The 13,742-nt window shown below is 46.7% G+C and overlaps 2 protein-coding genes across 2 annotated transcripts; both read right to left on the bottom strand.

The window, feature by feature from the left end:
• Positions 1 to 698: 698 nt before the first annotated feature.
• On the bottom strand, positions 699 to 1,352 carry LOC307115079 (transcription initiation factor TFIID subunit 11-like; the record flags this gene model as incomplete). The annotated part of the gene is made up of 1 exon (XM_079798087.1): positions 699 to 1,352. The coding sequence occupies one exon, from the start codon at positions 1,350 to 1,352 to the stop codon at positions 699 to 701; it is 654 nt and encodes a 217-aa protein (XP_079654213.1).
• A 2,361-nt stretch (positions 1,353 to 3,713) lies between these two features.
• On the bottom strand, positions 3,714 to 4,367 carry LOC307115073 (transcription initiation factor TFIID subunit 11-like; the record flags this gene model as incomplete). The annotated part of the gene is made up of 1 exon (XM_079798078.1): positions 3,714 to 4,367. The coding sequence occupies one exon, from the start codon at positions 4,365 to 4,367 to the stop codon at positions 3,714 to 3,716; it is 654 nt and encodes a 217-aa protein (XP_079654204.1).
• Between the last annotated feature and the right edge of the window lie 9,375 nt (positions 4,368 to 13,742).

The following is a 13,742-nucleotide window of genomic DNA, read 5'->3' as shown; positions in this document are numbered from 1 at the left end:
GATTTGGTGTCTAGACTCAAGCGAGGCCAGGAGACTGGGCGAAAGAGCACTCGGTGACACAAAGCACGCTGGGAAGGAAAAGAAACATAGTCATTTCAGAGACCAAAAGGATTTGTAGATTTTAACTTTATTTTTGCAAGTTAAAAATAATTTATTGATCAGCAAAAGAAAACAACAACAACAACACGGATTTAACTTCAGGGCTCCCAAGCACAGAGGTCCTCACTTCTGCTCTGCGCACGTCCTTCAGGACAGAGGGTGAGCCCTGAGAAAGTTGGGGCGGTCTCATGTCCCCGGGAGCAAAGAGAAGAAGCCGCCCAAGTCCCAGCCACCTATGGCTCGCGGGTTCCCTGGGAGAGCATGGCGCCACCTCGGGAGGGAGGCTGTGTCCTCTTTGCCAGCCGCTGTTGCCCCTGCGGGTGCCGGGTCGCTTCCTGGCAGGCACCCTTGTTGACCAGGCTGGGCTCACCTAGCTAGAGAGTTCCATGCCTCCAGGTGCCCGTCCCCCTTCCCTAGGAGGTGTCCCCAGTCAGCCTGGAGGGACCCGGAGGGCAGCCAGCGTGCCTGCAAAGAGTGGGGGCACAGCCTGGGGAGTTTGGAGGAGAAGGTGATCCGTCCAGGGCAGAAGGTCCATCCGCGGAAGGAGGGACGGAGATGGAGGGGCCGCAGCGCACCCAGGCTGGGCCCGGGCATCCGGCCTAGGGGAACAAGGCGTTTCTGGGCCTGACGCGGGGCACTCTGCCCTTGGCGCTCAACCTGCGCACGGCCTCCCGGAGATGCTTGGGTTGCAGGGGGGGCCTCTCCCCCCAGCTCTCGCACACGTCCAGGGCCTCTTCCACCACCTCCCCGACGAAGACCTTGGCCATCCCGGCCATGGCGATGAGCGCATTGTGCTCCACCGGGGCGCCGCCCGCTGCGCTCTGGACCACACTCTTCACGGCTGCCCTGGGGAAGGCGGACCGGCGGTACACTTCGTACCGGGTCAGCTGCTCCTCGGAAAAAGAAGCCAGCAGCACTCGCATCTTCAGGGCCTCCTCGGGGTCCCCTTTGGGCACCCACTGCTCCTCCTTCTCCTCCTTGGCGGCTTGTGCCTTGTGCCTTGGCCTTCGGGCCGCAGGCCGAGAAGACAGGGACTCTTTGCTCGCACCTGCCTGGAGGTCGGAGCCATGTGGACGCCTGGTGGGGCCTTGGCCTTGGGGTTCAGTGGCTTCCTTCAGTTCCTCAGGTCGGTGTCCCGAGAGGGCGTGGGTGTCGCTAGCCCCGGAGCCCGCGGGGGCCACAGCGGGCTGACGGTGGCGCACACGCGTGGACTCGCCACTGTGGTCCCTGGGACGCTTTCTGCCCTTCTCCATCCTGGCGGGTGCGACGCCTGGTCAGGGACCTGCCAAGGGAATGGCGAGAAGAGAAGCGTCAGGGTCAGGCTGGCGCCTGGTTTCCCATCACTTTTTCACCACTGCCCCCCACAGCCCCCGTCCCCCCCAACCTCCTCGGCCAACCCCCGCACCCACCGGTGACCTGGAGCAGGTCAGAAATGTGCCTCTGGGTCCTTCCTTCTGCAAAGGCCCAGAGGAGAAGCAGCCGCTCTGGAGCACTGCTCTGCTCTGAGATCTGGGATGTGTGGACTTGGGGGAGGCCAGCCGCCCTTATATAGGATGGAACCACGCCCACTTGGAAATTCCCCCTTCCCGGGGCGTGGCCCCAGTCCCTCTCAATGGGGCGGAGCTGGGCAGGGTAGGAGCAGGTAGGTGCTGGGGCCTGACCTGCCACCCCCAGCAGGAGGAGGGGCCACAGGGCGGGTCACTGACCCTTGGACCCATCACCCCTCTCCATCTGCAGCCTGGATAAGGTCCCTGGAGGGTGCGTTTTAGGAAAAGAAGAATTGCGAAAGTAGAGGCAGGCGGTTGACCCGTCTGAACAGGAATCCCCAAGTGAGGACTGGACCTCTAGATTCTGTTTCTCTCATCCCTGTCATTCAGGTCAGGTCTCCTAGGACTCAGGATTCCTGGGTTGCGTTATGGGCCCTTGTGAAATGGCTGCTAAACGCATCGACACCCACAGAGCTACAGCGTAGACTGCTCTGGCTCTTCTCCTCCGTGGGCCTCCAACTCCCATGGGACTCATCATTTCTCTGGACCATGGTGTGGGGTCCATTTTCGTGCTCCGGTTTTGAATATGTCTTGGCTTTGTGTGTTTGGGAAGTCTCTCATCGTAACCAGAGGAAACACATGGGTCAGTTGGTAAAGAAGAGTGTGAGAGCGCGGGTATGTTGGTATGAAGTAGAACTCGCTTACTCTCCTAAAGTCACAAAGATTACCAGAAAACGCACACCAACATACTTTAGGGTTCTGTCTCTGAAAAGGCCGAAAGGAAATGTGAGGAGAAAGAAAAGACCATTGTGTGTGTGTGTGTGTGTGTGCGTGTGCATGCGTGTGTGTGTTTGTGTGTGTATGTGTGTGTGTATTCGTGTATGTGTGTATGTGTGTGGTGGGGGGTTGGGCGGAGGGGGTCGTTTCGGCCTTTGGGAGGAGATGCAAAGTGGAGGACACCATCCCTTGAGCACTAGAGTGGCACGGTGGAGTGGGGCTTATATGCTTTTGTGGGAACTGGATGTTTTGGAGGCCAAACAGCCTTGTGAACATTATCAAAGTAGTTGTGCTCTGAACGGTGATGACCCTTTGGAAGGAAACCTTGGACTGTGTCAGGAAGAGTTGTGTGGTGCCCTACATGCACAAGTCAACCTGAGTCTGTATTCCCCCCCCCCCCCCCACCCACGTCCGTACCCACCCACCCCTCCTTCTCCGCCATAAACCTGCTTATTTTCTGTGAACAACAACTGGGGTGCTGAGGTTCTAGGAATTCTGGGTAAAATGGCCAAACCGATGGATCTCAATATAAGGTTTGGACAACAATTGGGGCGCCCCTGGAAACGCTGGCCTCTCAGACCCTTAGGGCAAGTGTGGGTCCTGCAGAGATGAGGAAAGTGTCCTGGCGGCCGGTGCCCAGGTGTTTCTGGGGTTGGATTTGGTGTGTAGACTCAAGGGAGGCCAGAGACTGTGGGAAAGAGCACTCGGTGACACAAAGCACGCTGGGAAGGAAAAGAAACATAGTCATTTCGGAGACAAAAAGGATTTGTAGATTTTAACTTTATTTTTGCAAGTTAAAAAGAATTTATTGATCAGCAAAAGAAAACAACAACAACACGGATTTAAGGTCAGGGTTCCCAAGCACAGAGGCCCTCACTTCTCCTGCTCTGCGCACGTCCTTCAGGCAGAGGGTGAGCCCTGAGAAGGTTCGGGTGGTCTCATGTCCCAGGAGCAAAGGGAAGAAGCCTCCCAAGTGCCAGCCACCTCTGGCTAGTGGGTTCCCTGGGAGAGCATGGCGCCACCTCGGGAGGGAGGCTGTGTCCTCTTTGCCAGCCGCTGTTGCCCCCGCGGGTGCCGGGTCCCTTCCTGGCAGGCACCCTTGTTGACCAGGCTGGGCTCACCTAGCCAGAGAGTTCCATGCCTCCAGGTGCCCGCCCCCCCTTCCCTAGAAGATGTCCCCAGTAAGCCTGGAGGGACCCGGCAGGCAGCCAGCTTGCCTGCAAAGAGTGGGGGCCCAGCCTGGGGAGTTTGGAGGAGAAGGTGATCCGTCCAGGGCGGAAGGTCCATCCGCGGAAGGAGGGACGGAGATGGAGGGGCTGAGCGCACCCAGGCTGGGCCCGGGCATCTGGCCTAGGGGAACAAGGCGTTTCTGGGCCTGACCCGGGGCACTCTGCCCTTGGCGCTCAACCTGCGCACGGCCTCCCGGAGATGCTTGGGTTGCAGGGGGGGCCTCTCCCCCCAGCTCTCGCACACGTCCAGGGCCTCTTCCACCACCTCCCCGACGAAGACCTTGGCCATCCCGGCCATGGCGATGAGCGCATTGTGCTCCACCGGGGCGCCGCCCGCTGCGCTCTGGACCACACTCTTCACGGCTGCCCTGGGGAAGGCGGACCGGCGGTACACTTCGTACCGGGTCAGCTGCTCCTCGGAAAAAGAAGCCAGCAGCACTCGCATCTTCAGGGCCTCCTCGGGGTCCCCTTTGGGCACCCACTCCTCCTGCTTCTCCTCCTTGGCGGCTTGTGCCTTGTGCCTTGGCCTTCGGGCTGCAGGCCCAGAAGACGGGGACTCTTTGCTCGCACCTGCCTGGAGGTCGGAGACCCGTGGACGCCTGCTGGGGCCTTGGCCTTGGGGTTCAGAGGCTTCCTTCAGTTCCTCAGGTCGGTGTCCCGGGAGGGCGTGGGTGTCGCTAGCCCCGGAGCCCGCGGGGGCCACAGCGGGCTGACGGTGGCGCACACGCGTGGAATGGCCACTGTGGTTCCTGGGACGCTTTCTGCCCTTCTCCATCCTGGCGGCGCGGGAAGCCTCTGGGCCCGGTGGTGCGACGCCTGGTCAGGGACCTGCCAAGGGGATGGCGAGAAGAGAAGCATCAGGGTCAGGCTGGCGCCTGGTTTCCTATCACTTTTTCACCACTGCCCCCCACAGCCCCCGTCCCCCCTAACCCCCTCGGCCAACCCCCGCACCCACCGGTGACCTGGAGCAGGTCAGAAATGTGCCTCTGGGTCCTTCCTTCTGCAAAGGCCCAGAGGAGAAGCAGCCCGCTCTGGAGCACTGCTCTGCTCTGGGATCTGGGATGTGTGGACTTGGGGGAGGCCAGCCGCCCTTATATAGGACGGAACCACGCCCACTTGGAAATTCCCCCTTCCCGGGGCGTGGCCCCAGTCCCTCTCAATGGGGCGGAGCGGGGCAGGGTAGGAGCAGGTGTGGGCTGGGGGCGTGACCTGCCACCCCCAGCAGGAGGAGGGGCCACAGGGCGGGTCACTGACCCTTGGACCCATCACCCCTCTCCATCTGCAGCCTGTATAGGGTCCCTGGAGGGTGCGTTTTAGGAAAAGAAGAGTTGCGAAAGTAGAGGCAGGCGGTTGACCGGTCTTAACAGGAATCCCCAAGTGAGGACTGGACCTCTATTTTCTGTTTCTCTCATCCCTGTCATTCAGGTCAGGTGTCCTAGGACTCTGGACTCCTGCGTTGCGTTATGGGCCCTTGTGAAATGGCTGCTTAACGCATCGAGACCCACAGAGCTACAGCATAGACTGCTCTGGCTCTTCTCCTCCGTGGGCCTCCAACTCCCATGGGACTCAGCATTTCTCTGGACCACGGTGTGGGGTACATTTTCGTGCTCGGGTTTTGAATATGTCTTGGCTTTGTGTGTTTGGGAAGTCTCTCATCGTAACCAGAGGAAACACATGGGTCAGTTGGTAAAGAAGAGTGTGAGAGCGCGGGTATGTTGGTATGAAGTAGAACTCGCTTAGTCTCCTAAAGTCACAAAGCTTACCAGAAAACGCACACCAACATACTTTTGGGTTCTGTCTCTGAAAAGGCCGAAAGGAAATGTGAGGAGAAAGAAAAGACCATTGTGTGTGTGTGTGTGTGTGTGTGTGTGTGTGTGTGTGTGTGTGTGTGTTGGGGGATTATGGGAAGGGGATCGTTTCGGCCTTTGGGAGGAGATGCAAAGTGGAGGACACCATCCCTTGAGCACTAGAGTGGCACGGTGGAGTGGGGCTTATATGCTTTTGCTGGAACTGGGTGTTTCAGAGGCCTAACAGACTGCCATAGCACTGTGGACATCATCGGAGGAGTTGTGCTCTTAACGGTGATGACCGTTTGGAAGGAAACCTTGGACTGTGTCAGGAAGAGTTGTGTGGTGCCCTACATGCACAAGTCAACCTGGAGTCCGTAATCTCCCCCTCTCCCCCACCCCCTTTTAAGCCTGCTTAGTTTCCGTCAATAACAGCGTCTGTCTCTCTGTGCTTGACTGGGGTGCTGAGGTTCTAGGGCTTCTGGGTAAAATGGCCAAACCTATGGATCACCCTACAAGGTTTGGACATCAATTCGGGTGCCCCTGGGAACGCTCGCCTATTAGACCCTTAGGGCAAGTGTGGGAGCCTTCACAGATGAGGAAAGTGTCCTGGCTGCCGGTCCCCAGGTGTTTCTGGCGATTGGATTTGGTCTCTAGTCTCATCGGAAGCCAGGAGACTGTGGGAAAGACCACTTGGTGACATAAAGCACTCTGGGAAGGAAAAGAAACATAGTCATTTCGGAGACAAAATGGATTTGTGGATTTTAACTTTATTTTGCAAGTTAAAAAGAATTTAGTGATCACCGAAATAAAACAACAACAACAACACAGCTTTAGGTCAGGATTCCCAAGCACAAAGGTCCTCACCTCTGCTCTGTGCACATCCTTGTTTTGCTCAGGAGGGAGTGCCTTGAATTCTGGAGAAGGCAACATTGACCTTCCTGAGATATTCAAACTATAGAAAGCTGCCTCTCCCAGGCTTCCCGCATTCTGAGAAAAATAAGATTCTATATTAATCTGTTATAATAGACTCTCTGATATCTGTGTCTGAAATTTATGACAACTGATGGACTTTGTTTCCAATTTCCTAAAGAACACAAAATTACTTGAAATATAATTATGAAATGAGTGAACTTACTCTACTTTTGACCCAATTTTGTGCAAATTGGGTCAAAAGTAGTTTTACTGTAGCTCATAAGAAAAGTAGTACAATAATTTTTAAATAATACAAGAACAAACTTTGTTTCTTGTACTTACAATGGTAACCCTACTTTTGCCCACCCTGTATGGATTTTAATTATAACTTTTTATGATAATTATTTGATACATAATAGTTCATTATTATGGATAAAATCCTATGGCAATAGTTAGGAGTGCTTTGGGAGTTTGAATTGCCATTTTTGATTGTCAGTATAGTTTAGGTGTTTTTTAAATGAATATATTGACGGGTAATGGATCATGTCTGCATTTAGAGTGAACATTGAGAAATTGTTCAAAATAAGATTGTCTACTTGTTTAAATAAGTGTAAAAAGCTCTGGCGAGTGTGGCTTAGTGTTTAGTGCATCTGCCCTTGTATACAAAGGGTCTTGGGTTTGATTCCAGGTCAAGGGCACTTACCTGTAGTTTTGATACCTGGGCCAGGTTGGGGCTTGTGCATGAGGCAACCAATCAATGTTTCTCTTTCTCCCTCTCTGTCCCTCTCCCTATCTCCCTCTCTCTGATACCCTCCCTCCCCCTTCCTCTAAAAATCAATTTGATAATAATCCTCAAATGAGGATTAAGAAAAGTAAATAAATGTGTGTTAAGACTGAGTCTTTGACATAAATTAGTAAAAATTATATTGTATAATGAAGAGTAATGAAATTTGCACACCAAATAATGTTTTCTCTTGAAAGTATTCTTGAATATCCAGATTGATCAGATTTTGTTTGTCAATGTCTCAAAGAACAGGCTTTGCCAATATGGCAGAATGACATACAATGGACACCATTACAATTAATATGGTTTTGGGTATTGAGTCAAATATATATTAAACCATCATAGAACAATTAGTTTTTTTCTCATTTAGAATGCTTCCAGAACAAAATTTGAAAATACCAAACAAACATATGTTTTGTCAGTTGATTGAGTCAATCATTTCTCAATAAAGTCCAACACCATTCACAAGAGTAATAGAAAACCACACACAGACACAATAAATAAACAAACAAAAGCCACCAAACAGATATTGATGAACTCACTATATATATCAAAATATTTCTTACTTTTTAAAAAATTTTATTTTATTGTTTAAAGTATTACAAATAGTAGTACATATGTCTCCTTTTTCCCCCCATTAACCTTCCCCTGACCTCCCCTACCCCCCCCCGCACATGCCCTCACCCCATGCCCCCAGTATTTCTTACTTTTTAGAGCTAAGATGGTTCAAGTACCATATTAATAACATCAAGATAGCTGAAACCGGTTTGGCTCAGTGGATAGAGTGTCGGTCTGCGGACTGAAGGGTCCCAGGTTCGATTCCGGTCAAGGGCATGTACATTGGTTGCAGGCACATCCCCCGGTGGGGGGTGTGCAGGAGGCAGCTGGTGGATGTTTCTCTCTCATCGATGTTTCTAGCTCTCTATCCCTCTCCCTTCCTCTCTGTAAAAAATCAATAAAATATATTTAAAAAAAATAACATCAAGATAATATCTTAGATCCCTGGTTAATTTGCACAGAAATATTACATTTTTAAATCATGGATTATATGAATAACTTAGATCACTTATCAAATATGTGTCACTTATCACAAAGGACAAATGGGAAAAAGTACACAGGTGTTTCAGAGAAAAGTCTATCATTACTGAACAACAACTTTTAATTAACTTCTTCAAATACAGAATTGCAGAAAGTAAATGTATCTTAGACATTTTAGAGCTTAGTGGTTTTTGATAAATGTTTTCAATGGAAGAATTCTTTGTTCAAATGTTTCCTTGGATGCCTAATATATAAAACAGAGAGTTGCACTGGCTGATGAGAGAGTAAATGGGAGGTCTGTAAACCAAGAGCCCGACATCTTTTATGTCTTTGTTCTCCCCTGGCTTCCATGCTTTCCTCTTCCACCAAAAGTGCCCTCTGAAATAATTTAAAAAATGTGAGAACTGGAGTTCTGTGGAGCACTGTTGTTAAAACACAGATCTAGCCAGGTGTTCTCATTTTAGAAATTAGAAAATGGTAACTGTCTGAGATTATTCAGTAAGGCAATGGCAAACCTGGGACTAAAACTGAGGTAGCAGAATTCTTTCTATATAGTATAATTCAATAATTCACATTTATTTATCTCCCACATAACAGCCTGAGTTAAGTGTTTCAGATGGGGAGAAGCTGTGCTCCACAAGGTTAGTTTATCAGGGGTCCAGATTTGTTCCAATTACATTATTCCATCTTCCCCTTGGGCAATGTCATCATCTCCATGGGGGAAATTGGCTTCATTGGCTTCCAGGTGGGACTAAGGAGAAGAGAGTGGGGACAAAACATGTCCATGAAATTGAGACCTAGGCCTGGGAATAGAACTTATTAAATAGATGGCCACACTTTTAACTACTGGGCAGCCACATGAAGAGAAGAAATGAGGAAAGATTTTGAAGGACAAGTGGGAGGAGTCTGTCATGGGACTCTGTTGATTCCTAAAAATGGTAAAACAGAAACATTATCTTCAGATCTAATAATAAAATTATCTTATATTTAGAAATCCTCAAAATTCTCTTATAAATTTTTATCACTGGAGCCTCATGAAAAACCAACCAAGTTGAAAGGACAGGAATATCCTTGCCCACCTCAAAAGTGAGCTGTGGTCTTTAGGAAGTGCAGAAATAACAGACTTTCGAGAAAATATTTCATGACACGTCAGTATTCCTGCTGGCATGTTTGCCAAACCTATAACAAAGGCATCTTCTTAGTAGAAATGATCTGTGTGACCAGGTTATAAAATCTTTTATTTTTTTTTAAATTCATATTTTCTTCAACGTATTTTAGTCATTGCTTAGACTTTCTTCCTTTAGTAGATTATAAACTCCTTGAAGCATGAATACTGTATTATCTGTTTTAGGATTCCCATGGCCCTTACTGAAATGTCTTAAACATAGATTCTTACTGAATAAATCTCACATATATATTAAATATTTAAATGTTTCTATTATAAGAGTCATGAGATATTAAAATAAAAATACCTGGAACAAACACCAATGTATTGATAATAAAATCTGCAAGTCACAAAGGAGATCAACTTTTGTGAGTTCTACTGAACATACCTGTGAAAAACAAAACATAAGCAGGGATTAACTTCTGCAAAGTGATTAATCTCTCCAAATTTAATATCACTCTACTGCAAGAATAAATTTTTACCTAAATCATGGTTAGTATGTAAGTAAACTCAATGAGAAGCAATGTTTAAAAACTCTTAGTCATTCCCCTCCAAATCCCTCTAAGACATTTTTATCTAGGTCTTAGCTCATGAGTTCTTCCCTGATCTCCCATTTTAAAATAGTCCTGTCATTGTCTATCAAATCAACTTCTAGTTCCTGCATAGCACTTGCCAGTACTTGAAATGATCTTGTTTATATATTTACTCTCTCACAATCTATCTAATCCGGGGGTGAATCCAAATGTTGTGGGGGGTCTGAAGCTTACACAATTTTAGTGATTCATTCAAAGAAAATAATTCAAAATCACGAGTTCAAAGTTAGGTACAAGACCTCTTTGGAAAGAACTGTGCAAATGAGGGGCCCTGACGTTTTGTTATCAGAGCTTCAGTATGAATCAACCTCTGGTCTCTTCCGTTAGAGCATAAGATTCCCAAGAGGAGGAATTTTATATCTTGCTGTTTGAATATTGGTAACTACAGGTGTGGGTCTGGGCCCACAACTGTGCTTATACCCTTTCCCTACATTATAAGACTTCCATTTTACCATTCTAAGTATATTTGATTTTAAGTAATTAACTTTAAAGCATCTGGGACAATGTGGTATGATTGTCTGATAAGAGAGTGTCAGTGACATTTTCTTTATCCAAGCAAGATACATCAATTTGGGTGGTATCTACAGTGAAGAGTTTCACATCTGGCATGAACACTACAGAGTATTGAAGCCAATAGTTGGGTGACTCCTCCTTAAGGAACTGGCTAGATGAAAATATAGAAATGTATTTTTGGGATTAATTGTAACTAATTTTATTAGTGTCTTTTCTTATTAACATCAGCCAGAATGTTCCAGGCTAACTATAACCAACCCAGCTCTGTGAACTCTGGTGATATTGTCTTAAGAAGAGTATAATTAAAAGCACTCAGTACTGTCACCAAAATAAACAAATGAAGAATTATGAGCTTGACTCCAGGATAAATAGAAATGAACTTGGGATTATTTATTTGATTTGAATTATCAGCATACTCCGTTAGTCTTACCAATCATCAGTTTTTCTTTAGGAATTCCAGAGTGAAACAGGGATATATGAAAATTTATAATCAATGAATATTTATTGGGGGAATTATAAGGTAAGTGTGTGGAAAGTACTTCCAGTCAGTAAGACAACAATTTACCAACATTAATTGAACAGCATTGGATGTCAGTTAATCAAACTTTATTTACATTCAATATTCTTGAAAAAGCTTCTAGAAAGAGTTAAAAAATTAACAAATTGGAGGTATATGTCCTAGCATTATGGGCTGGGGTCTTCAGGGAGTATCAGAAGTTCACATACTGTGGAGGGAGGTGCAGCAGAGAGGGTACTGCTCTGGAGGTTAAAATTTGTGCATGGTTTGTTTGTTTCTCTCTCTCTTTTTTTTACATTTTAATTGATTTCAGAGAGGAAAAGAAACATCAGTGATGAGAGAAAATCATAGATCTGCTGCCTCCTGCATGACTCCTAGAAATTGAGCCTGCAACCTGGGCATGTGTCCTGACCAGGAATCAAACTGGTGACCTCCTGGTTCATAGGTCGACACTCAACCACTGAGTGACACCAGCCAGGATGTTTCTCTTTTTTAAAAAAATACTTTTTTTATTGAGTTTTAGAGACAGAGAGAAAGAGAGAGAGAAACATCAAAGATGCGAGAGAATTATAGATCAGCTGCCTCCTGCACACCCTCTACTGGGGATCAAGCCCAAAAGCCTGGTATGTGCCCTGACACGGAATTGAAACCAGAGACCTCTTGGTGAATGGGAGGATGCTTAAGCAACTGAGCCACACTGATCAGGGCAGTTTTCTTTCTCTTTTGAAATGTGAATGTTTGCTAGATATCTTACAGGAATGATGAAGGACAGCAGTGGTTCTCAAACCTCAAGGCCCATCAAAAAGATTTGCACAATTGGTTGCTAAAGCACAGATCCCCTGTCCTTCCTAATACGGATGTTCCAGAAACCTCACTTGAGAATGAGTGGTAGAGGATATTGATGGACTAAAAATCACGCATAAATATAGTTCATAGGTTATAAATCTATCAGATTCATCATTTTATATGCCTTTATATAAAACACGAGAAAAGATAAATCCTAAAGCTTTTCTGCTGACATAACAAAAAAGCTGTTCATATATTTTCTGATGTTACAGAAAGTAATCTGAATATGGTAATCTATGACCACTAATGAGCAAAAATAAAGGCTTTTAGCATTTAGATTTTAGTTTCCAAGCATTCTTCATTCAGTTTCCCTCATGGTAATATCTTGTATACTATAGACAATAGAAAATTGACATTAGTCCAGTCCAAATAATTTATTCAGATTTCACTAGTTTGTTTGTTGTTAACTGATTACAACATGTAATCAGTTGTGTGCATATAAAGTTCCATGCAATTTTACCACATGTGTGGATTTGTGTAGTTACCACTACAAGACTCAGAACAGGTCCATTGTCACAAAGATTTCTTTACCATTTATAGCAACATCTACCCTCCTTGTCCCTGTCCCTAAACCCTTAGTCATTTATTCTTAAGAATGTGTAGGTAGTATTTCTCCCTCTTCAGAGCTTACATCCTTCTTATTTTGGCTAAGGTAAAATGTATGAGATTTGGGGGAACCTTATCCTGATAGCCACCAGATCTGCAGTAAGCATGATTTAGTGCCCTTTAAGGTAAAGTGAAAGCACTCATTTGCATGGGATGGATCTCTGTTTACATAGCACAACAGAAGGCCAGAAATTGCTGAATGTATGGCATGCATTTCCATATTTTCCCACTGATATGGGAAGAGGTATTTCTAATTTTGAAAAGTTTGGCCAGTGTTTGAAATAGCATTTCTATAAAGGTTTTACCTCCAGCTCTCATATACTTATCCAAAACTATTCCAGATAAAAGGCAACAGAACATTCCATAGGTCTTATGCATCAGGTGGTTGTGATTACAGGAAAATTCCTGCCAGCTGTGTGTCTGCACTGTTAGGAGCTCCTATGAGCTGTCAGGATTGTTCTGGCATTGAAGTGAGTTATTGGTGTCTGAATGTAAAAGAAAATTAAATTTTAAGAATAAAAAGTTGTTAAATGGTTGGGGTCAATGTCCTTGCCTAGTCCGAGGGGTAGCCCAGGGCGAGAGGACTGGATCTTGACAGCAGCATTTGTGAGCAGAAGGCTTTGGGTTGGGCTCGTTCAGAGAGGAACATAAATATCTTCGATGAGTTTTTGTATAAATGCAGTCACTGGGCTCTATGTGAGCTGTCTCCTTTGGCACACTGCGCTAAGGCTTTGCAATGGTGTCTCCCTCAGATTTGTGGTCATGATAGAAGGCAAGGGGCTATGTTAATATTTTCTTTAATCTCTAATCCTCCTCCCCCCAATTACTAATACCATGATTTACTAACAATCCAAATTGACTGAATCTGGTAGGCAAGAGAGACCACCCATTTTCTAGTCATTCTCTGGGGAAGGGCGCCAGGTGTGAAACCAGTGGGGTCAGACCAGACCTGAGTTCAACAAACTCAGTACTTGAGTTCTGTCGAGGAAGAAATTCAAAACCAAGACCCAAACTATAAGAGAACATTTATTTATAACATTTATAAAATGACAGAGGTAGAGGAAGTAATTTGTAGAAGAAATGAGCTGAAGAAACAAAATATCGAGGCAAAGGAAGGGCCGTAGGAGTTCAGGAGTGAGGAAAGTAATGATAATGTACCTGGGGGTAGGGGAGGGGGAGGAAAAGGTGTTGGAATGCTCCCAGGAAGGAAAGCACACTGGGTCCTCCATCCTCAGGGTTTTAAGGGTGGAGATTTTAGTTGAGGTCCCAGGGGAAGATCTCAAAGAATATTCAGCAGCTTTTCAGGTGTGTCCTTTCAGGGTCTAGGTCTCCACTGATTGGTTGGTGCTAGGACAGGGTCATTATCCAATGCAGCTGATCCTGAGG

This window comes from Cnephaeus nilssonii, assembly GCF_951640355.1.
Source record: "Cnephaeus nilssonii genome assembly, chromosome: 2".
In the NCBI taxonomy this organism is placed as follows: domain Eukaryota; kingdom Metazoa; phylum Chordata; class Mammalia; order Chiroptera; family Vespertilionidae; genus Cnephaeus; species Cnephaeus nilssonii.
Note: the sequence above shows the minus strand (reverse complement) of the source record. Positions and strands in the feature narration are given on the sequence as shown.